This window comes from Mastacembelus armatus, chromosome 1 (assembly GCF_900324485.2).
Source record: "Mastacembelus armatus chromosome 1, fMasArm1.2, whole genome shotgun sequence".
NCBI lineage: Eukaryota > Metazoa > Chordata > Actinopteri > Synbranchiformes > Mastacembelidae > Mastacembelus > Mastacembelus armatus.
Genome location: NC_046633.1, coordinates 11187202 through 11211907, shown reverse-complemented (window position 1 = coordinate 11211907; position 24706 = coordinate 11187202). Strand labels below are relative to the sequence as shown.

Here is a 24706-nt window from a genome sequence, read left to right as displayed (position 1 = left end):
TCTGTACCTTCTGACAAAGAGTGCATTTACTGCTCCATAGACGACTGGATCACTGAGATAAGACCACAGTCTCCCGAGTCAGTGGTGTCTCAGACTGAACTAATGCCCCTCTCACCTGACTCACCTGTTCCACTGTTCGTTTCTCCTTATATCTGTGACCATGAGGAAATTTTAAGTTTCCGATCCTTTACACCAGAATCAACAGTTTCAGATTGGGAAGATACTGATTTGTGTCTTGAAATGCTGTTTGATGAGACCAGAGCAGATTCCCCACAGTCAGTGTTGTCAGATTATAAATTTGATGCCTTGTTTAGGATCAGGCCATTGTCCCCAGAATCAGTGTCTTCCGATGTAGACTGTTCGCTTCTGCAGGACTGGTTGGCAGACATTAGAGCATCCTCTCCAGAATCTGTGGCTTCTTTTGAGAAGCGTTCCTTTTCACCTAGCAGAATTCACCATTGTAATTATTACTTGCAGTACTCTGAAAATAGATCAGTATCACCTGTTTCAACATTGTCAGATGCTGACTATTCAGCTTTTTGTCTCGAAGAATTGTTTGACAACTCCAGACCAGATTCTCCAGATTCGATTACTCCACATGTTGAAACTAAGCAGGTGACCATACCTGAAACTCCAACAGTGTTAAATGTGAGAACTCTTACATATGCAGACGTTGTTAAGGGCATTACACATGAAAACCAGGAAGATGCATTGTTGAGCGACAAACCATGCGAGTTGATACTTCTTCAGGCTCTGTCTGTACCTTCTGACAAAGAGTGCATTTACTGCTCCACAGACGACTGGATCACTGAGATAAGACCACAGTCTCCCGAGTCAGTGGTGTCTCAGACTGAACTAATGCCCCTCTCACCTGACTCACCTGTTCCACTGTTCGTTTCTCCTTATATCTGTGACCATGAGGAAATTTTAAGTTTCCGATCCTTTACACCAGAATCAACAGTTTCAGATTGGGAAGATACTGATTTGTGTCTTGAAATGCTGTTTGATGAGACCAGAGCAGATTCCCCACAGTCAGTGTTGTCAGATTATAAATTTGATGCCTTGTTTAGGATCAGGCCATTGTCCCCAGAATCAGTGTCTTCCGATGTAGACTGTTCGCTTCTGCAGGACTGGTTGGCAGACATTAGAGCATCCTCTCCAGAATCTGTGGCTTCTTTTGAGAAGCGTTCCTTTTCACCTAGCAGAATTCACCATTGTAATTATTACTTGCAGTACTCTGAAAATAGATCAGTATCACCTGTTTCAACATTGTCAGATGCTGACTATTCAGCTTTTTGTCTCGAAGAATTGTTTGACAACTCCAGACCAGATTCTCCAGATTCGATTACTCCACATGTTGAAACTAAGCAGGTGACCATACCTGAAACTCCAACAGTGTTAAATGTGAGAACTCTTACATATGCAGACGTTGTTAAGGGCATTACACATGAAAACCAGGAAGATGCATTGTTGAGCGACAAACCATGCGAGTTGATACTTCTTCAGGCTCTGTCTGTACCTTCTGACAAAGAGTGCATTTACTGCTCCACAGACGACTGGATCACTGAGATAAGACCACAGTCTCCCGAGTCAGTGGTGTCTCAGACTGAACTAATGCCCCTCTCACCTGACTCACCTGTTCCACTGTTCGTTTCTCCTTATATCTGTGACCATGAGGAAATTTTAAGTTTCCGATCCTTTACACCAGAATCAACAGTTTCAGATTGGGAAGATACTGATTTGTGTCTTGAAATGCTGTTTGATGAGACCAGAGCAGATTCCCCACAGTCAGTGTTGTCAGATTATAAATTTGATGCCTTGTTTAGGATCAGGCCATTGTCCCCAGAATCAGTGTCTTCCGATGTAGACTGTTCGCTTCTGCAGGACTGGTTGGCAGACATTAGAGCATCCTCTCCAGAATCTGTGGCTTCTTTTGAGAAGCGTTCCTTTTCACCTAGCAGAATTCACCATTGTAATTATTACTTGCAGTACTCTGAAAATAGATCAGTATCACCTGTTTCAACATTGTCAGATGCTGACTATTCAGCTTTTTGTCTCGAAGAATTGTTTGACAACTCCAGACCAGATTCTCCAGATTCGATTACTCCACATGTTGAAACTAAGCAGGTGACCATACCTGAAACTCCAACAGTGTTAAATGTGAGAACTCTTACATATGCAGACGTTGTTAAGGGCATTACACATGAAAACCAGGAAGATGCATTGTTGAGCGACAAACCATGCGAGTTGATACTTCTTCAGGCTCTGTCTGTACCTTCTGACAAAGAGTGCATTTACTGCTCCACAGACGACTGGATCACTGAGATAAGACCACAGTCTCCCGAGTCAGTGGTGTCTCAGACTGAACTAATGCCCCTCTCACCTGACTCACCTGTTCCACTGTTCGTTTCTCCTTATATCTGTGACCATGAGGAAATTTTAAGTTTCCGATCCTTTACACCAGAATCAACAGTTTCAGATTGGGAAGATACTGATTTGTGTCTTGAAATGCTGTTTGATGAGACCAGAGCAGATTCCCCACAGTCAGTGTTGTCAGATTATAAATTTGATGCCTTGTTTAGGATCAGGCCATTGTCCCCAGAATCAGTGTCTTCCGATGTAGACTGTTCGCTTCTGCAGGACTGGTTGGCAGACATTAGAGCATCCTCTCCAGAATCTGTGGCTTCTTTTGAGAAGCGTTCCTTTTCACCTAGCAGAATTCACCATTGTAATTATTACTTGCAGTACTCTGAAAATAGATCAGTATCACCTGTTTCAACATTGTCAGATGCTGACTATTCAGCTTTTTGTCTCGAAGAATTGTTTGACAACTCCAGACCAGATTCTCCAGATTCGATTACTCCACATGTTGAAACTAAGCAGGTGACCATACCTGAAACTCCAACAGTGTTAAATGTGAGAACTCTTACATATGCAGACGTTGTTAAGGGCATTACACATGAAAACCAGGAAGATGCATTGTTGAGCGACAAACCATGCGAGTTGATACTTCTTCAGGCTCTGTCTGTACCTTCTGACAAAGAGTGCATTTACTGCTCCACAGACGACTGGATCACTGAGATAAGACCACAGTCTCCCGAGTCAGTGGTGTCTCAGACTGAACTAATGCCCCTCTCACCTGACTCACCTGTTCCACTGTTCGTTTCTCCTTATATCTGTGACCATGAGGAAATTTTAAGTTTCCGATCCTTTACACCAGAATCAACAGTTTCAGATTGGGAAGATACTGATTTGTGTCTTGAAATGCTGTTTGATGAGACCAGAGCAGATTCCCCACAGTCAGTGTTGTCAGATTATAAATTTGATGCCTTGTTTAGGATCAGGCCATTGTCCCCAGAATCAGTGTCTTCCGATGTAGACTGTTCGCTTCTGCAGGACTGGTTGGCAGACATTAGAGCATCCTCTCCAGAATCTGTGGCTTCTTTTGAGAAGCGTTCCTTTTCACCTAGCAGAATTCACCATTGTAATTATTACTTGCAGTACTCTGAAAATAGATCAGTATCACCTGTTTCAACATTGTCAGATGCTGACTATTCAGCTTTTTGTCTCGAAGAATTGTTTGACAACTCCAGACCAGATTCTCCAGATTCGATTACTCCACATGTTGAAACTAAGCAGGTGACCATACCTGAAACTCCAACAGTGTTAAATGTGAGAACTCTTACATATGCAGACGTTGTTAAGGGCATTACACATGAAAACCAGGAAGATGCATTGTTGAGCGACAAACCATGCGAGTTGATACTTCTTCAGGCTCTGTCTGTACCTTCTGACAAAGAGTGCATTTACTGCTCCACAGACGACTGGATCACTGAGATAAGACCACAGTCTCCCGAGTCAGTGGTGTCTCAGACTGAACTAATGCCCCTCTCACCTGACTCACCTGTTCCACTGTTCGTTTCTCCTTATATCTGTGACCATGAGGAAATTTTAAGTTTCCGATCCTTTACACCAGAATCAACAGTTTCAGATTGGGAAGATACTGATTTGTGTCTTGAAATGCTGTTTGATGAGACCAGAGCAGATTCCCCACAGTCAGTGTTGTCAGATTATAAATTTGATGCCTTGTTTAGGATCAGGCCATTGTCCCCAGAATCAGTGTCTTCCGATGTAGACTGTTCGCTTCTGCAGGACTGGTTGGCAGACATTAGAGCATCCTCTCCAGAATCTGTGGCTTCTTTGAGAAGCGTTCCTTTTCACCTAGCAGAATTCACCATTGTAATTATTACTTGCAGTACTCTGAAAATAGATCAGTATCACCTGTTTCAACATTGTCAGATGCTGACTATTCAGCTTTTTGTCTCGAAGAATTGTTTGACAACTCCAGACCAGATTCTCCAGATTCGATTACTCCACATGTTGAAACTAAGCAGGTGACCATACCTGAAACTCCAACAGTGTTAAATGTGAGAACTCTTACATATGCAGACGTTGTTAAGGGCATTACACATGAAAACCAGGAAGATGCATTGTTGAGCGACAAACCATGCGAGTTGATACTTCTTCAGGCTCTGTCTGTACCTTCTGACAAAGAGTGCATTTACTGCTCCACAGACGACTGGATCACTGAGATAAGACCACAGTCTCCCGAGTCAGTGGTGTCTCAGACTGAACTAATGCCCCTCTCACCTGACTCACCTGTTCCACTGTTCGTTTCTCCTTATATCTGTGACCATGAGGAAATTTTAAGTTTCCGATCCTTTACACCAGAATCAACAGTTTCAGATTGGGAAGATACTGATTTGTGTCTTGAAATGCTGTTTGATGAGACCAGAGCAGATTCCCCACAGTCAGTGTTGTCAGATTATAAATTTGATGCCTTGTTTAGGATCAGGCCATTGTCCCCAGAATCAGTGTCTTCCGATGTAGACTGTTCGCTTCTGCAGGACTGGTTGGCAGACATTAGAGCATCCTCTCCAGAATCTGTGGCTTCTTTTGAGAAGCGTTCCTTTTCACCTAGCAGAATTCACCATTGTAATTATTACTTGCAGTACTCTGAAAATAGATCAGTATCACCTGTTTCAACATTGTCAGATGCTGACTATTCAGCTTTTTGTCTCGAAGAATTGTTTGACAACTCCAGACCAGATTCTCCAGATTCGATTACTCCACATGTTGAAACTAAGCAGGTGACCATACCTGAAACTCCAACAGTGTTAAATGTGAGAACTCTTACATATGCAGACGTTGTTAAGGGCATTACACATGAAAACCAGGAAGATGCATTGTTGAGCGACAAACCATGCGAGTTGATACTTCTTCAGGCTCTGTCTGTACCTTCTGACAAAGAGTGCATTTACTGCTCCACAGACGACTGGATCACTGAGATAAGACCACAGTCTCCCGAGTCAGTGGTGTCTCAGACTGAACTAATGCCCCTCTCACCTGACTCACCTGTTCCACTGTTCGTTTCTCCTTATATCTGTGACCATGAGGAAATTTTAAGTTTCCGATCCTTTACACCAGAATCAACAGTTTCAGATTGGGAAGATACTGATTTGTGTCTTGAAATGCTGTTTGATGAGACCAGAGCAGATTCCCCACAGTCAGTGTTGTCAGATTATAAATTTGATGCCTTGTTTAGGATCAGGCCATTGTCCCCAGAATCAGTGTCTTCCGATGTAGACTGTTCGCTTCTGCAGGACTGGTTGGCAGACATTAGAGCATCCTCTCCAGAATCTGTGGCTTCTTTTGAGAAGCGTTCCTTTTCACCTAGCAGAATTCACCATTGTAATTATTACTTGCAGTACTCTGAAAATAGATCAGTATCACCTGTTTCAACATTGTCAGATGCTGACTATTCAGCTTTTTGTCTCGAAGAATTGTTTGACAACTCCAGACCAGATTCTCCAGATTCGATTACTCCACATGTTGAAACTAAGCAGGTGACCATACCTGAAACTCCAACAGTGTTAAATGTGAGAACTCTTACATATGCAGACGTTGTTAAGGGCATTACACATGAAAACCAGGAAGATGCATTGTTGAGCGACAAACCATGCGAGTTGATACTTCTTCAGGCTCTGTCTGTACCTTCTGACAAAGAGTGCATTTACTGCTCCACAGACGACTGGATCACTGAGATAAGACCACAGTCTCCCGAGTCAGTGGTGTCTCAGACTGAACTAATGCCCCTCTCACCTGACTCACCTGTTCCACTGTTCGTTTCTCCTTATATCTGTGACCATGAGGAAATTTTAAGTTTCCGATCCTTTACACCAGAATCAACAGTTTCAGATTGGGAAGATACTGATTTGTGTCTTGAAATGCTGTTTGATGAGACCAGAGCAGATTCCCCACAGTCAGTGTTGTCAGATTATAAATTTGATGCCTTGTTTAGGATCAGGCCATTGTCCCCAGAATCAGTGTCTTCCGATGTAGACTGTTCGCTTCTGCAGGACTGGTTGGCAGACATTAGAGCATCCTCTCCAGAATCTGTGGCTTCTTTTGAGAAGCGTTCCTTTTCACCTAGCAGAATTCACCATTGTAATTATTACTTGCAGTACTCTGAAAATAGATCAGTATCACCTGTTTCAACATTGTCAGATGCTGACTATTCAGCTTTTTGTCTCGAAGAATTGTTTGACAACTCCAGACCAGATTCTCCAGATTCGATTACTCCACATGTTGAAACTAAGCAGGTGACCATACCTGAAACTCCAACAGTGTTAAATGTGAGAACTCTTACATATGCAGACGTTGTTAAGGGCATTACACATGAAAACCAGGAAGATGCATTGTTGAGCGACAAACCATGCGAGTTGATACTTCTTCAGGCTCTGTCTGTACCTTCTGACAAAGAGTGCATTTACTGCTCCACAGACGACTGGATCACTGAGATAAGACCACAGTCTCCCGAGTCAGTGGTGTCTCAGACTGAACTAATGCCCCTCTCACCTGACTCACCTGTTCCACTGTTCGTTTCTCCTTATATCTGTGACCATGAGGAAATTTTAAGTTTCCGATCCTTTACACCAGAATCAACAGTTTCAGATTGGGAAGATACTGATTTGTGTCTTGAAATGCTGTTTGATGAGACCAGAGCAGATTCCCCACAGTCAGTGTTGTCAGATTATAAATTTGATGCCTTGTTTAGGATCAGGCCATTGTCCCCAGAATCAGTGTCTTCCGATGTAGACTGTTCGCTTCTGCAGGACTGGTTGGCAGACATTAGAGCATCCTCTCCAGAATCTGTGGCTTCTTTTGAGAAGCGTTCCTTTTCACCTAGCAGAATTCACCATTGTAATTATTACTTGCAGTACTCTGAAAATAGATCAGTATCACCTGTTTCAACATTGTCAGATGCTGACTATTCAGCTTTTTGTCTCGAAGAATTGTTTGACAACTCCAGACCAGATTCTCCAGATTCGATTACTCCACATGTTGAAACTAAGCAGGTGACCATACCTGAAACTCCAACAGTGTTAAATGTGAGAACTCTTACATATGCAGACGTTGTTAAGGGCATTACACATGAAAACCAGGAAGATGCATTGTTGAGCGACAAACCATGCGAGTTGATACTTCTTCAGGCTCTGTCTGTACCTTCTGACAAAGAGTGCATTTACTGCTCCACAGACGACTGGATCACTGAGATAAGACCACAGTCTCCCGAGTCAGTGGTGTCTCAGACTGAACTAATGCCCCTCTCACCTGACTCACCTGTTCCACTGTTCGTTTCTCCTTATATCTGTGACCATGAGGAAATTTTAAGTTTCCGATCCTTTACACCAGAATCAACAGTTTCAGATTGGGAAGATACTGATTTGTGTCTTGAAATGCTGTTTGATGAGACCAGAGCAGATTCCCCACAGTCAGTGTTGTCAGATTATAAATTTGATGCCTTGTTTAGGATCAGGCCATTGTCCCCAGAATCAGTGTCTTCCGATGTAGACTGTTCGCTTCTGCAGGACTGGTTGGCAGACATTAGAGCATCCTCTCCAGAATCTGTGGCTTCTTTTGAGAAGCGTTCCTTTTCACCTAGCAGAATTCACCATTGTAATTATTACTTGCAGTACTCTGAAAATAGATCAGTATCACCTGTTTCAACATTGTCAGATGCTGACTATTCAGCTTTTTGTCTCGAAGAATTGTTTGACAACTCCAGACCAGATTCTCCAGATTCGATTACTCCACATGTTGAAACTAAGCAGGTGACCATACCTGAAACTCCAACAGTGTTAAATGTGAGAACTCTTACATATGCAGACGTTGTTAAGGGCATTACACATGAAAACCAGGAAGATGCATTGTTGAGCGACAAACCATGCGAGTTGATACTTCTTCAGGCTCTGTCTGTACCTTCTGACAAAGAGTGCATTTACTGCTCCACAGACGACTGGATCACTGAGATAAGACCACAGTCTCCCGAGTCAGTGGTGTCTCAGACTGAACTAATGCCCCTCTCACCTGACTCACCTGTTCCACTGTTCGTTTCTCCTTATATCTGTGACCATGAGGAAATTTTAAGTTTCCGATCCTTTACACCAGAATCAACAGTTTCAGATTGGGAAGATACTGATTTGTGTCTTGAAATGCTGTTTGATGAGACCAGAGCAGATTCCCCACAGTCAGTGTTGTCAGATTATAAATTTGATGCCTTGTTTAGGATCAGGCCATTGTCCCCAGAATCAGTGTCTTCCGATGTAGACTGTTCGCTTCTGCAGGACTGGTTGGCAGACATTAGAGCATCCTCTCCAGAATCTGTGGCTTCTTTTGAGAAGCGTTCCTTTTCACCTAGCAGAATTCACCATTGTAATTATTACTTGCAGTACTCTGAAAATAGATCAGTATCACCTGTTTCAACATTGTCAGATGCTGACTATTCAGCTTTTTGTCTCGAAGAATTGTTTGACAACTCCAGACCAGATTCTCCAGATTCGATTACTCCACATGTTGAAACTAAGCAGGTGACCATACCTGAAACTCCAACAGTGTTAAATGTGAGAACTCTTACATATGCAGACGTTGTTAAGGGCATTACACATGAAAACCAGGAAGATGCATTGTTGAGCGACAAACCATGCGAGTTGATACTTCTTCAGGCTCTGTCTGTACCTTCTGACAAAGAGTGCATTTACTGCTCCACAGACGACTGGATCACTGAGATAAGACCACAGTCTCCCGAGTCAGTGGTGTCTCAGACTGAACTAATGCCCCTCTCACCTGACTCACCTGTTCCACTGTTCGTTTCTCCTTATATCTGTGACCATGAGGAAATTTTAAGTTTCCGATCCTTTACACCAGAATCAACAGTTTCAGATTGGGAAGATACTGATTTGTGTCTTGAAATGCTGTTTGATGAGACCAGAGCAGATTCCCCACAGTCAGTGTTGTCAGATTATAAATTTGATGCCTTGTTTAGGATCAGGCCATTGTCCCCAGAATCAGTGTCTTCCGATGTAGACTGTTCGCTTCTGCAGGACTGGTTGGCAGACATTAGAGCATCCTCTCCAGAATCTGTGGCTTCTTTTGAGAAGCGTTCCTTTTCACCTAGCAGAATTCACCATTGTAATTATTACTTGCAGTACTCTGAAAATAGATCAGTATCACCTGTTTCAACATTGTCAGATGCTGACTATTCAGCTTTTTGTCTCGAAGAATTGTTTGACAACTCCAGACCAGATTCTCCAGATTCGATTACTCCACATGTTGAAACTAAGCAGGTGACCATACCTGAAACTCCAACAGTGTTAAATGTGAGAACTCTTACATATGCAGACGTTGTTAAGGGCATTACACATGAAAACCAGGAAGATGCATTGTTGAGCGACAAACCATGCGAGTTGATACTTCTTCAGGCTCTGTCTGTACCTTCTGACAAAGAGTGCATTTACTGCTCCACAGACGACTGGATCACTGAGATAAGACCACAGTCTCCCGAGTCAGTGGTGTCTCAGACTGAACTAATGCCCCTCTCACCTGACTCACCTGTTCCACTGTTCGTTTCTCCTTATATCTGTGACCATGAGGAAATTTTAAGTTTCCGATCCTTTACACCAGAATCAACAGTTTCAGATTGGGAAGATACTGATTTGTGTCTTGAAATGCTGTTTGATGAGACCAGAGCAGATTCCCCACAGTCAGTGTTGTCAGATTATAAATTTGATGCCTTGTTTAGGATCAGGCCATTGTCCCCAGAATCAGTGTCTTCCGATGTAGACTGTTCGCTTCTGCAGGACTGGTTGGCAGACATTAGAGCATCCTCTCCAGAATCTGTGGCTTCTTTTGAGAAGCGTTCCTTTTCACCTAGCAGAATTCACCATTGTAATTATTACTTGCAGTACTCTGAAAATAGATCAGTATCACCTGTTTCAACATTGTCAGATGCTGACTATTCAGCTTTTTGTCTCGAAGAATTGTTTGACAACTCCAGACCAGATTCTCCAGATTCGATTACTCCACATGTTGAAACTAAGCAGGTGACCATACCTGAAACTCCAACAGTGTTAAATGTGAGAACTCTTACATATGCAGACGTTGTTAAGGGCATTACACATGAAAACCAGGAAGATGCATTGTTGAGCGACAAACCATGCGAGTTGATACTTCTTCAGGCTCTGTCTGTACCTTCTGACAAAGAGTGCATTTACTGCTCCACAGACGACTGGATCACTGAGATAAGACCACAGTCTCCCGAGTCAGTGGTGTCTCAGACTGAACTAATGCCCCTCTCACCTGACTCACCTGTTCCACTGTTCGTTTCTCCTTATATCTGTGACCATGAGGAAATTTTAAGTTTCCGATCCTTTACACCAGAATCAACAGTTTCAGATTGGGAAGATACTGATTTGTGTCTTGAAATGCTGTTTGATGAGACCAGAGCAGATTCCCCACAGTCAGTGTTGTCAGATTATAAATTTGATGCCTTGTTTAGGATCAGGCCATTGTCCCCAGAATCAGTGTCTTCCGATGTAGACTGTTCGCTTCTGCAGGACTGGTTGGCAGACATTAGAGCATCCTCTCCAGAATCTGTGGCTTCTTTTGAGAAGCGTTCCTTTTCACCTAGCAGAATTCACCATTGTAATTATTACTTGCAGTACTCTGAAAATAGATCAGTATCACCTGTTTCAACATTGTCAGATGCTGACTATTCAGCATTTTGTCTCGAAGAATTGTTTGACAACTCCAGACCAGATTCTCCAGATTCGATTACTCCACATGTTGAAACTAAGCAGGCGACCATACCTGAAACTGCATCGTTAACAGATTCTTCATCATCAGTTTTCTCAGATTTAGATTTTCATTATCCATTTAGTTGCAGAGTGTTTTCTAAAGAGTCTTATTCATCTAAGTTTGATGTTTCACTTCCGGACAACTGCTTGGCAGCGTTGACAGGATCCTCTGCAGAATCTTTTGATCAGTTCTTTTCTGACCCAACAAAAAGTCAGCACTGTAATTACTACTTAGTATACTCCATACATAAACCCTCATGTCCCTTTTCAATAACAGCAGATACCGAATGTTCTAAAATTTCTCAAGAGCAATTGTTTGAACACAACATACCAGATTCACTTACTTCACAGAAAAAGATCACTTTACTCAAAGCTGTACATACTAATTCTGTGTCACCAGATGCCACTTCCTGTATTGACAATTACAGGGTACAATACAAGCCTTTCCATCACAGTTTAATGTCACATTTGATTGATCCAATGTATAAAGGAAGATGTTCTTTTTTGATATAACATTTTTTGAATGTTCTATCAATAATCAGTGTCATCAATAATTTGATGAGTTTACTGTCCTTTCTTCTGCTTCAAACTTGTCATTCCATTCATTTGTCAGAAACCAGATTTCTTTCACCAAACTCCATAAAACTGAACAGAATGTATAGTGTTTTATGTCTTGGTACTTTGGTGAGCTCAGACGACATTCTCATTAGTACGTTCTGTTTAATAATGAAGGTCCTTCAGTGTTATCAGATAATGGCTACACACAGTCATCCTTGACTACTGACTGTCTTTCTTAACTCCATCTATCACTCAAATTCTTGTATAAATACATTTATATATGTGGGAAATGTCATATGTGACTGTTACCACAACAGATTTTTATGTAATTCAGTTTTAGTGTTGTTAATGCCCTACATACGTTCAGTCTATGAAGAAAATATATTTTTGAAACTTCATTTCAATACATTAGACTGGTGTCCCCACAGTCAGTCGTATCAGACTTTGAACATGACAGTGGGGCTATTGTCCCTGGAATCCCTTTTTGACTTTTCTCTCCTGCAGGACTTATTGGTAACCTTCATTGCATCTTCCCCAGATTCCAAGGTGTCAGTTGAAAAGCATTTTTTGTCCCCAGGAGGAATATATGTCTATGTCTATGTCTTTAGCGTCTATTTCTTTACAGAAGCCAATACTGCAATAAATTTGAGGAGGCTCAAAATCAAATGTGTTTGAACATTTAACATGGGAGCACAACATACCCCAGAAAAATTATCTCATTTAAAGCTATCATACCATTACAGGATTCCTCATTTTCCCATGCTACAATTCTTAAATTTACAGATTCATATCCTGAAATACTGACGTCACCCAGTACAGTACAGTTGAGACAGGATCAATATCACCTTCGTCAAATACATATGACCATTCACATCCACTACACCATATCAGGATTAGTCAGTATTGTAGAGCTGAGTCACATGCCATCTGCAGATTAAAATTTTTGATTTCATCATGCTGGCATGGATATAAATGGACAGACCTTGAGTCATAGGCAAAAGATGACCCCAAGATGCCCAAGATTTCTTTTCCAAGAATATGAAAGGAAAATCCATGAATGAGGACAAGAGCAAAAGTTCCATGGTGTCGGTAAGACAGCACAAGGTCTTGCGGAGCAGTGATTGCGGTGTTGCTTTTAAAAGTATAGCAGTACATAAAGAGTGAATGTAGATGCATAAGGCTTTCACTAATAATGCAGAGGATTCTCTGTGTTGCTGTGGCATGTTTGAATTAGAGTATAATGAGTTATCTTTCAGTGACGCAAAACTAATAGAAATTACAGAGTGAATCTTTTTTGTCTTGGTATGAAATTTTCTCATAAGCTACACTAACCACTAGACTACCTTGGGTCTAGCTGACTTTACTGCTTCAAACGTAAGGAGACTCAGTGACCTTAATTATTTTTTGCCTTGGTCCCATAATTTTTTTTCAAATTGCGATCTATTGCAGTTGGAGTACATTGCATTTTTTTTTTATTTGCCACAACTAAAGGCATATACTGGTCAGTTTCCCCTCATGTTGAGTCTTGTAACAAACCTAAAACCAGGTCACAGATTTAACACTGTACTGACATTATATGAATTAGATTTATATAATTAACTAGTTGACTGAATTTCACCTGGTAATTTCACCTCATTTTTACAAAGTTATTACAGCATGTTTTTCAAAATGTTAAATTATTTTAATGAAGCTGTATGAATGTTGGTTGGTTGTTTTTACTGTAATTACAGATTTGGAGATGGGGCACATGCCTGTAGAATACACAGTTATATCATTTAAAGTGCAATGTGTAAAATCACTCTAAATATCACGCATTGAACCTTTAACTGTGGGCTGTGGTATTTTGGTGGTGGGTTTAGTATTGCCATTGCTGTGAATCCTATCCTTGTGTTATACCAGGGCACTAACCAATTACTTGAAATTAATGAAACATGACAGTCATCTGCCTTCATCCTATACCAATTCCTGATTTTGACTCAAGTCCATTTTTATTATTTTAAAATTATATTGTGATATTGTGTGGGTGATGCTCTTTATTAACTTCACAGCATCTTAGTTATTCTAAGTATGAAAAGTGTTGTAAGCTGTAATGGTCTGATAAATCTATTAACACATTAATACAATGACCTATATGCATGTGAGCTACCAAGGTTTTTTCTCATATGAGACACTGATGTCATGTATAAAACCAGAACCTGTCCTTGACAAATGCATGCTTCATTTCATATCATTCATTTCAATACTTCTTTTCATCATCAATAGTAATCACAAATTTATCACAAATCACTTATTTATATTTTCCCACTTCATTGTATCATTTCTTGCAGGTATCACCAACATCTTCCAAGCCAAATCTTTCAGAATCTTCAGAACAAAAAAATGTTGATTTAGGACATAATCAGTTTTTTTCAACCAAGATGCCAGCCTTGGCAAATTCAAACACACTTTCCACTGAAAAGTTAGAATTAGCAATCCCTGGTAGTAAAATGCAGTCTGAAATAACATTTACCAGTGAAAGTAGTTCACTGCAGGATAAAGATGAACAGTTGTCATTCCCCAAGCAAAGTGACCCAACCTCAGTGACCCCAGACTCAACCTATGAAGCTGCTCAAGCCAGTCAAGATGATCAGATTGTTCTATCTTCTGAATCCACTTCATCACCACAAGGGTCTGGGTCCCCTCAGCTTGACCAGCTGTTGTCAGATCTGGAGGAGATGAAACTTAAGTTTAGTCCAGAGACACTTGACCCACCTCTGTCAGAATCTAATGATGAAAGCCCTGAAGTTGATCAGTTTTACAATTTTGAGGACCTTTCACCTCAAGATCAATGCCCTACAGAAGACAGTGATACTGTTAGAATGAGCATGTTGTCTGCTATACAACTTGCAGAAGACACTAACCATTTACCTGTTGCAACCACAGAGCCTACACATTTCCAGACATCTATTCAAGATGAACCTGGATTAGTCTCAGCCGCTCCTGATCTAACAAAAACCTTAGAAACAAGTGTATCATCCAGTCTTGGTAAAGCTAAAGACGTGTCCGCTATTGAGTCTCTTTCAATTCCAGACTCTCCCCCAAGATCTTGCAAAGTGATTGAACCATCACTGAATTCAGCTTTGCCTTTTCAACTATTCCAGTCAAGCAAATATGAAGAAAATGCCACAGAGACATTATCTTCAGTGTCTTTCCCCAAAGTAGTTGCAAAGAGTCAGTCTGACATACCTGAAAACAATCTTAGTGAGGACGATTCAACAACTGAAACGCTTCAAAATGAAGAGGAACATGGACTAACTAAAACTTTTAATAATTTAAGGGATGTGACTGAAGAAACATCAACACCGCGTATTCCAGATCAACTTCCACATTTATGGGAGGCGACCTCTGCTGAAACCATTCAGACTGAAGAGTTTCCTTCGGTGTCTTTTTCTGATTTGACCCCTGAGAAAGTTATATCTGGAAGACATTTTAGTTTTGATGAACTGATGCTGTACCCCTCCTCAGGGAACAGGGAGATATTTTCAGATGAAGATAGGCCACAGAGCAGTGGGCAGCCTTCAGAAGACTCTCTGACTGAGATTGATTATGAGTATTTTGTTTTTCAGCCCACTTCAGTAAAACAGAGAGCAGAGGTTACTTCTTCAACCTCTGATGAGGAGTACAGCATCCCACCTGGGTATGGAGAGACATCTTGTACCACAACAGTCTATACCCAAATACCTCCAAGATATGAAGATGTTGTGCATAGTGGTGCATACAGCCCAATCTATGAACACTCTGATCAAGAGCCTTATTATGACTGCAAACAAGCTGCTTCAGATTTCTCAGAGACTGAGCCTGATGAACCTGAGACAAAAACTATGTCAAGTGGCAGTCAGCCCCAGGATCATCAGAGTCATCCTAGAGTGCTAGAAGAAGTAAATGAAAAAGTGCTGTTGTCCTCTGAAAGTGAAGATTACGAGGATCCTTCTTTTGTCCATGAGCCTCTTCGTAATGTACATGAAGAGCGTGAATTACTACACATTTCAGAAGCATCCAATGAAGAATTCACCTTATGTGAGGTTTCGCAACCACATGTCTATGAAATTCAGGAGTATGATGATACTGATAAATCTCTGACAAGGGTAAGATGAGATTTCGTAAACCACCCAAACCTGCAAGCTTTTCCCAGAGCTGAGCTTAACCAATTAATATATTTGCTTCAGAGAGGAATGACTGCTAAACCTCTGGCCCCATGGTTGGGATCCAGAACACCTTACTCCTTTTGTTTTTGATTAACCTGTCCTAACTTAGCATGTCACCAGTTATCTGTTGTCATCAACATTAAGCCCATCAATTATTTGATTACATAAAAGCATGTTATGTTTTGCAAAAATAATTTTCCAAGTTACAGACTGCTATGTTGTACTTTCCAATGTGAAACACAAAAATTCATTGTAAAATTCAAAATCAGTGGAAAGTGCACCATATCACTCTGCCCTTCGCTTGCTTTGTTAGGAGTGTAGTATTCATATAGCGCCATTCATTATTTATGAATAGATTTCTATTGATTGGTCAGGAGATCACAACAGAGCTTGGATCAATGTCTGAAAATTCATATGATGGATTTTTGACCACTAGAACAGTACGAAGGAGCACTGTCATTTAGGTATCTGATGAGCATAGAGGGTTTGATTTCCAGAAAGAAAGATAGGTCTTCACTTTCAAGCTAAGCTATTATAATGGGTGACAAATGTGTGTTTGAAGGTTTATAAGAAACCTACCACTTGGTTTGCATAAATGGCTGAAATTCATGGAGGTGTTTTATGCTGCTGTGAGCATTTTTGTGGTTTATTTGATAACATATCCCTTTTCCACTGAGAATGCAAGTTTGTTTTTTGTATCTCAAAGTCCCTATTCTCTCACTGAGTTACTACCTGAAAATGCAAGTTTTGTAACCTGTTTTGTTCTGTAACATGCACTGGTGTTTTATTTTTGAAGCGGAGAATTAAACATTACACTGACCCAAGTTATTGATTATTATTTGTCTTGTTTCCCTTATAGGCTGATGAAATGACTGATCTCACCACTCAGTCAGTGACAGAAGAAAGTTGCATGGATGAAAATGGACACACTGTTGTCAAAAGGGTAAATCAAATTCCATGTAAGCACTTGTGCACAGATCACAAGTAAGAACAGCCTGTAAGGTTTAACACTTGTGAGTGTGCAAGAATGCCACAGGCTCATTTTTGCACTAGACAGCATAGATTTTTTTGGAACGTTTGCGATGCTTCATTAACTAATGGTCATTGAACACACATTCTTCTTCAGGTTACCCGTAAAATTATTTGCAAGTGTGTTTCTTCGGATGGGGCGGAGGGTGAAGAAGTGTCATTCGAAGGAGCACCCCATGGGTCCAGTATTACGGCACAGGGATACTCCAATGTGGTAAAGCGGACTGTACTGAAGAGTGAGGGAGACCACACAGAGGTGTGTGGGCAGTCTATTATGTGTGTGTTCATTTTTATAGAATTCAAAATCCCTCTTAAGCAGAAAATAACAGAGATAGGTAGATTTAAATTGATAGAAGCTTACTGTGTAAAGGACAAGGCTGTAAACCAAACTACTAACCTTATTGTCTTACCCAGGTGACTTTTGCTGAATGTAAGAGTTTCTCAGCATCGAGGCAAGAGACTGCTGAGGCTGGTAAGGTCAGACCCATAGAAAAGACAATGGTGGTGGAGGGTGAAAGGATGATTACACATCAGGATGATCCATTTTTGGCCACTGACCTCGCGTCAACCCAAGACAACTCAAAAAAGGTTTGTAAATCACCTTGTCACCATGGTTACCTAACCTAAATTTTGCAGATTGTACATGCTTAGCTGATTTTTACTTTTTAGAAAATTGCAACAAATATGTCATGATCACAGCATAATATTTTCAACTGTAATTTTGTGTGGAAAATTACTCCTGATTCATATAGAGATGTACCAAGTATCTGTTTTTTTTTGTTTTTTTCATAATGAAATAACCCCAAGTTCAATGCATACTGTTTTCACTGTTTCATGCCATCAGCCATTAGGTTATATATGTGTTTTTAGCAAGCCAGAGCTCCCTCATGTGGTAGTAAAAGAGACTGTTAAAGAAGGTGAAACTGTGGTCAGGAGGTGTGTGATTGTTGGAGTTCACCTGTTTGGTAGTATGTTTGATTCATTTTGTTTTTTGTTTCATTTATTTTCCAAAATCTGATTTCTAGTGCACCTTGTTTAAGTGTGGGAAGTTTGCAGTTTGCACTCTGATGTACTGATGTACATCAATCATCTGATGGGTGTGTTATTAGTAGTTAGTATCACACAATTTTGCAACTTGTTTATATGTACAATAATGGCTGTGACTGTGCCACCACACAGAATCTGAACTTGGTGATCAGCTTGTTATGTTTTTAAAAAGTGTTCATCATAATCTTTAGGTTTCTGCAGCCACTAGTGCATTTTTTTGAGAAAACTCACTTTTCTTCCTCTTCCTCTTATTTTTTTCCTGCTTCACCTCTAGGACCCACATGTGTAAAGGTCACACCTTTAAACAAACAGTGGTGAATAGAGCTGGGCAGTGCAAGTAAGTCCCTCTACAGGAAGCAAGTGGACAATCCCAGAAAAGGGTCGCAACCATGTAAACTTCAATCTACAGCAGCATCTCCACCAGCTCTTTCACCACTACTATGAAAAAGAAGGGGACAATGATGAGGATGAAGATGAAGAGTTGAAGAATGTGTAATACTCTCCCCTGCTCCTAGGATCTGCCCATCCTAAGTCTCCCTAATCCTATGCATTAGTCAATTGCAAGCCTAGTGTGCACCGCGTCACCTCAAAGCTACCACTGTCTTCCCATTTAAAGTCCTGGAAGATGACCTTTTGTTTACAATCTGGAGTTTTCTTCCCTGGCTGGTATAATGTATTCGCGATTTTCTGTTTATGTCTTGATATTCTTTTGCCTTTTTGTGACCAAAGAAAGCCTTCTGTTGTGTTCCCGATTCATTTTACTTTCCATGTCAGAATTGTCTTTGATATTTTTGTCCCGATGCTGTGGTAGAGCACCATCAAGAAAAAGAAAACAGAGGAATACTATTCACATCAATTAACTCTCAAAACTTCTGAAGGTAAAGAACACTTTACCTACATATTAGTAGGTGCTTGGACTGAAAGACACTATTCACACTGCACTGCCTCTCACAACCAGTTTCTCAGATGTTCCTACCTGAAAAGCTGTTTCACTGTACTAGCCTCTCTGCTTTTTTTGATTCAGGTGGTCAAGATCTCACACAGAGAAAAACAGACTGTATCAACACTGAATTAACTGCTGCTGCTGCTGCTGCTGCTGTGTTTTGTGTAGGCTATGTGTAATCTGTCTCTAGGAATTATATATTATCTATATTCTAGACATTACTGACATCTGTATCCTAGGAATTATTAATCCCTCATGTGAAGTAGAGCAGGCATGACTAATCAACATCTGTCATTAAGATCCTAGTTTTGACTGCTTTGTAGTTCTATGGACTGCCATCCTGCCTCTTTCTCTTCTACAGTATGTCTTACTTTTTGTGTTATGTTTATTTTTTTCTTGTCTTTATCTCTTAAGTTTTAACCTGGACCTCACACTGTATGGATGGTGACTGTGGGTGTTGAGGTTGCACCGTAGCTTCTGTATGTTTGAGTTAGTCCATGCATGTGTTACTGCATTTACAGCTGATATGAAGAAGGTATATAACTGATTATAAACTTATTTTTGAGGGGTATTTTTTTTATTTTCAATATATTTTACTAGTAAATAGGCAACTCAGTCTTTGTTTGTACACCAATGAAAAGTTTCTGACAATTTATTTATGCTTATGTTTATGCTTTATTCAATGTTACACTTTATTTGTCTATCCTTTGAGCTAGAAAGTGTCAGACCAGGTTTTGGCAATTGTGATGTGTGTTTGTGAGTGACTGAGTTTGTGTGTGTCAAAGAGAGTGTGTCAGTTTCTGTCAGCAAGAAAAGAAATGTTATTTTACACAAACCGCTTTTGCACTCCTGAATGTCAGGAGGGAAAACCTCCATGCTTTCTGTGCACAGGATATGAGGTACAGTATATCTTAGCAGCACTGATTGTCTCATTTTGGCAGGACAGATGATAATACTCATACACCAGACACACACATATAATAAAGCAGGTTTAGAGCTTAAATATACCCATTATGAGCTCTGAGCATCGCTATTGTATTTATTTCACTATCACTGTTTACTTTGTGATTTAGAAAAATGTAAAATGCAAACTAGTGGAAGTTCACTGTGATAGGTATGCTTTTAATTTGAAAAATCACCATCCCTTTTCGTGATGATGACAGTTATATACATATACAACGCATATATGAATATCTGTAAGGGCATGTATTACTGTATCAAAATTCAAAAAGACAAAAACAAAATGACTGCAGTGTGTCTATGGCTGATAGAAAATAAAAGTCTGCGAAAACATAGTTATGTGTCCAGTTATATCTTGTGAGATTAACTGTGTACAACTCAAACATTCAATATACTACAATGTCTGCACACAATAAAACACAGCACATGTTGTATATTTAAACAACAAACTACTTCTCTGACAGGCTGTGCAGGTCTTGTCTGTGCTGTACTGACAACTGAGCAGATCTGGTGCTACCCCATGTTTTTTTAAAGCCATTTCTTTACAGTGCATGTAAATTATATTTGTTCCTGTTATTCTTGTTGCCATGAGAAACCTTTAATAATTCAAGTCATAGCAAGTTTAGGAGAGATACTGCATGGCACTTCTTAGATGCCAAAACTGTCCTTAAACACTCTATTGAGAAATGGTTAATGCATTTCTATTAATACATTTTGACCTCCACATTTAAAGATTATGGGTCTTTATACACCATAGGAAGTACAGTAGAATCCAATTTTCACTGTACTACAACATGTATTTTATATAACAGTGTAAGGTAAAGGTATAGTTATCAGGAGTTGTGTAGTTTTCATTCCACCGTTGTTACAGATAAGCACATTATACACCCTGCAATATCCACAAGATGTCGCCATCATTTCAGAAAATAATATGAATGACTGAGAGTGACTTTTCACTCTTTGTACGCAACTCTTTAAATATTAGTTTAACTCAGATTGCTATACTTAGTCTGGAGACCATAATTATTGTAATTATAGGACTAACATCATGTATGTATATTCAAAATATTTATTAGCATAGAATAAAGGTCACAAAGAAAAGTCATTTACTTAGTCTAACACACATTGCAGCAGCTTTCCTCTCTATCTGCATGTCAGGGTATTAATAATCAAACAAAACACCGAACAAGTTAAAACTTATTAATTATCACACCTTAAGCTGATTTATTTATTTCTTAAACATGTTAAGCCATCCATTGCCATGCCGGCAACAGGTACACACCATATAAGGAGTGTTGCATTGCATTGACATCATACGTTTTGTCAAAAGAAATTTTTATATTTTCCCCTTTAAAAAGAAGAGACAAACCGATTAAAACTAGTAAAGATGACAGACACTGGCATTGTCCTGCAGTAGTAAGGAGACCACTGACTAGTAGAAGCACTGATCGTCAAGGAAGACATCCCAACATTTATTACAGTCCAACTTTCATTCAAACAGTCCAAATGTCCTCTCCTTCACTGTGCTATTAGTATATTCTTGTATGATTTCAATGTTCTTTAATTCAATGTTTTTATAATGGTTCCAGACTCATTAGTCTTCAACTGAATGAAGGCGGAGACTAATTCGCCTTTGCTCCAACGTCATCGTCTCCTACCTTCTCTGTGCAACTGCAAAGAAACACACTGGAAATGACAAGAATAAAATGACATAAACATAAACCCTACATACAGTCATACAATACAAGTACAAACATTATGAAAATGAGCTTCTCATCTTTATACAAAATGTAAGGGGTGCTTCTATAACCAGGAGTTTATTTTCCCTCCTCTTAGATATGAGGTTTTGATATTTATGCTGGATGTCAACCATAACTGTGTTATTGTAATTACAGCAGTTCCATGATACTGGAGTACATTAGAAACATTTGGGACAGGACTGATGCACGACATCAACAAATGCAAACATACAAGTAAGTGATTCACAAATCAAATAGAAGATATTATAGTTTCATATGATCATACTCACAATATCCCCACCCCATGCACTATGCAATAGTCTTGTATTTTCATATATTACATATATGCTACATTCTCTTATTTCTTATTTCACTGATATAAAGGCAAACATATCTCAATGCAAAGTTTAAGCTGCTCTGGTTTTTTTTCTTTACATGTAAATTAATATTATAGTTTTGAAATTGGACAATTTAAACAGTATGACTTACTGTAGCTCATAGCAAACATAAATGTAGCCCAGAAACCAGATTTTACGTAAACTCTTAATTCCTCTGATAGCAAGAATAGCAATTTTAATGTTTGTTTTTGTTTTTATCAACAACCACAATGTATATACATCACCAGAACTAAAGCAAGCTCAGTTTTAACATTCTGATCTTCCAAAGGTTTTTTTTTTTGTTGTTGTTTTTTTGTTGTTTTTTTGTATTGCACACACATAAGTACACATAAAAATACAGAACTAATTTTTGGGAGAAGAGTTACAGTAGTAGATTTTTAAACATCTCTATTTTATATTTAAAATGCATACCAAAACAGCTTAAAAAACAAACAAAAAAGAAATGTCATCGGTATGCTTGTTCATAATGTCCAAATACGGTGTGCATCCACTCAGTAGTGGTTTCGAATGATGTCCATTAATAAAATGCCATAACAGTAAAATGTATTAATAGTTGTGTCCTGTGCGATGTCATATCCTTATAGAAGGGTCAAAGGTCAGAGAGCAGTCACAGGTTGGCTAGTTGACTGCCCTACTAAGTTTGCTGATGGGATGTTTGCTTCTTTTTTTGACCACATGTTGATATTCCATTAACTGCAACAAAAACAAAAGAGAACATGAACATTGTACAAATGCATGCTGACAGTTAAAGAAACAAAACCCCAATTTCAAAAAACATTTACATAAAAACAGAATGCAATGATATGCTGATCTCATAAACCCATATTTTATTCACAATAGAACAGAGAAAAAAAATGTTTAGACTGAGATACTGTACCATCTTAAGAAAAAAATAAGGTAATTTTGGCAGCAACATGTTTTTTTCTATCTTCTATTGTGAATAAAATATGGGTTTAGGAGATTTGTAAATTGTTGCATTCTGTTTTTATGTAGATTTTACACAGCATCCCAACTTTTTCAGAATTCGAGTTGTAATGAGATCAGTAGATGTTGTTTTCATAGTAGACCATAAGACATGTAAGAGCATGAAGACTTACAGCTGAAAAGTAAAAGGCCCTGGCACAAAACCACCGTACATGTACTTACATACCTTGGGCCCACCCTCACGTTTCCTTTGTTTTTGTAAAACCTCACCGGAATGTGTGATTTTGTAAATGTTCTACTTGACTGATATCTCAGGGTATAACTCAATGTGAGAGGTTACACCTCTATGTGTCCTGACCTGTTCATCCAGTTACTTGATGTGGAGCATTACAGAATCTGCTGTCAAGCAAAACAATATCAGTGCTCTTAATTACTGCACTTTTGAATCAACAAGTCACTTAACTAAACTCCACCAGCGTTTTGTAGTTTAAGAACTGTAAGGAGACACAGCAGGCCTCTCAAATGTTTGGATTTCTCTGCTTCGGTTAGAGAGCACAACTATATCATATACTGTATGCTGCCAACAAGTGCATATTTAATACCCTGCAGTTTCTCAGCCACCTTGAGTTTATTGGTGCTACCCAATTAAATCTAATATTATTGACTAACAGAGGTTTTCATAAAAATCTTAAGAAATCTCATGGGATACATCTGATCCCTTTATAATTGTACACTGCATTACACTCAGTACTAGAATGGAAAGATTTACAGGTAACAGTGGTTGGTCAATTACTTCTTGGTTACTTTACTCTCACGAGTAACTTTATTAAGTAAAGTAATATTTGACTGACCTCTCTGGTTAAAGTTTCAGGCCTGTTGCACCTTTGATCACATGCAATCAGATGGGTGCATACAGAAAATTTGCTCTGTTGCACCTATAACCACACCCAACAGTGATGTCAGTGTGTACTGAGCACACTTTGGAGTACACTTCTGCAGAGCAAGGTGAGGTTTAACCGCTGGGTTTCAACAAAAAAAAAAAAAAACATACACTTTGGCTGTTTAGTTTCTCTTTAATAAAGTTTCTGCTGTGTTTCTGTTTCTTACTGTGAAGGGATGCTGGGCGAGCCGGAGCGATGGAAGTGGATGTTCTGCCACTTGCCGTCACGACGATGCCACACACGGGTCTCCTCCGACTGCATGGTGCGGGGCATGCCATTGCTATCCATGTACTGGGTGAGTCGGATATAAGCAATACATGCTGCATTTTCCCCAATTAGGTGCACATGAGGGTTCAAGAGGATGGTGTGCACAGGCTTATTCCCTTTGGACAGCACTGCAAATGAGACACAGTGGCTGGTTACAGGGACAAAATGTGATTATATGAGTGTATCAAATTCTGTTCAATTTCAATTTCCTTTATTTAACCAGCTAAGGTCCCACTGAGATTCCTAATCTCGTTTTCAAGTGAGATCTGGCAAAGACAGTAACCACTGTATTAACTGAATATAATGTTCTCATGCTGGGTAACAACTTTTGAAAAAATGCAAATATCTAACACGACTGTTCAATACCAAATACCAGCCATGCCCTTGTAGAAAACATGAAGTGTAAACTGACAGGACTGCTTTTTGATACACATTTGATAACATTTTAGCCCATACCCACAAATGGACAATTTCCACTCTCTTTCATACAAACATGTTCATTTCCCAAAAGCTTTTCTGTG

General features: G+C 39.6%; 2 protein-coding genes across 3 annotated transcripts in view; one reads left to right on the top strand and one right to left on the bottom strand.

Moving 5' to 3' along the window:
* ank2a (ankyrin 2a, neuronal) overlaps nucleotides 1-20194 on the top strand; it is a 68977-nt gene extending 48783 nt beyond the window's left edge. Inside the window, exons 49-53 of the mRNA XM_026303139.1 lie at nucleotides 14081-15877; nucleotides 16797-16880; nucleotides 17064-17222; nucleotides 17381-17554; nucleotides 18288-20194. Coding sequence (XP_026158924.1) covers nucleotides 14081-15877; nucleotides 16797-16880; nucleotides 17064-17222; nucleotides 17381-17554; nucleotides 18288-18302 — 2229 coding nt within the window. The 3' untranslated portion in view covers nucleotides 18303-20194. The remainder of the gene's footprint in view (nucleotides 1-14080; nucleotides 15878-16796; nucleotides 16881-17063; nucleotides 17223-17380; nucleotides 17555-18287) is intronic.
* A 1167-nt stretch (nucleotides 20195-21361) lies between these two features.
* camk2d2 (calcium/calmodulin-dependent protein kinase (CaM kinase) II delta 2) overlaps nucleotides 21362-24706 on the bottom strand; it is a 32900-nt gene continuing 29555 nt past the window's right edge. For both annotated transcript variants that reach the window (XM_026302360.2, XM_026302362.2), the window contains 2 exons: nucleotides 24085-24313; nucleotides 21362-22746 (listed from right to left, as the gene is read on the bottom strand). In XM_026302360.2, the coding sequence (XP_026158145.1) occupies nucleotides 22743-22746; nucleotides 24085-24313 (233 nt within the window). In that variant the 3' untranslated portion in view covers nucleotides 21362-22742. The remainder of the gene's footprint in view (nucleotides 22747-24084; nucleotides 24314-24706) is intronic.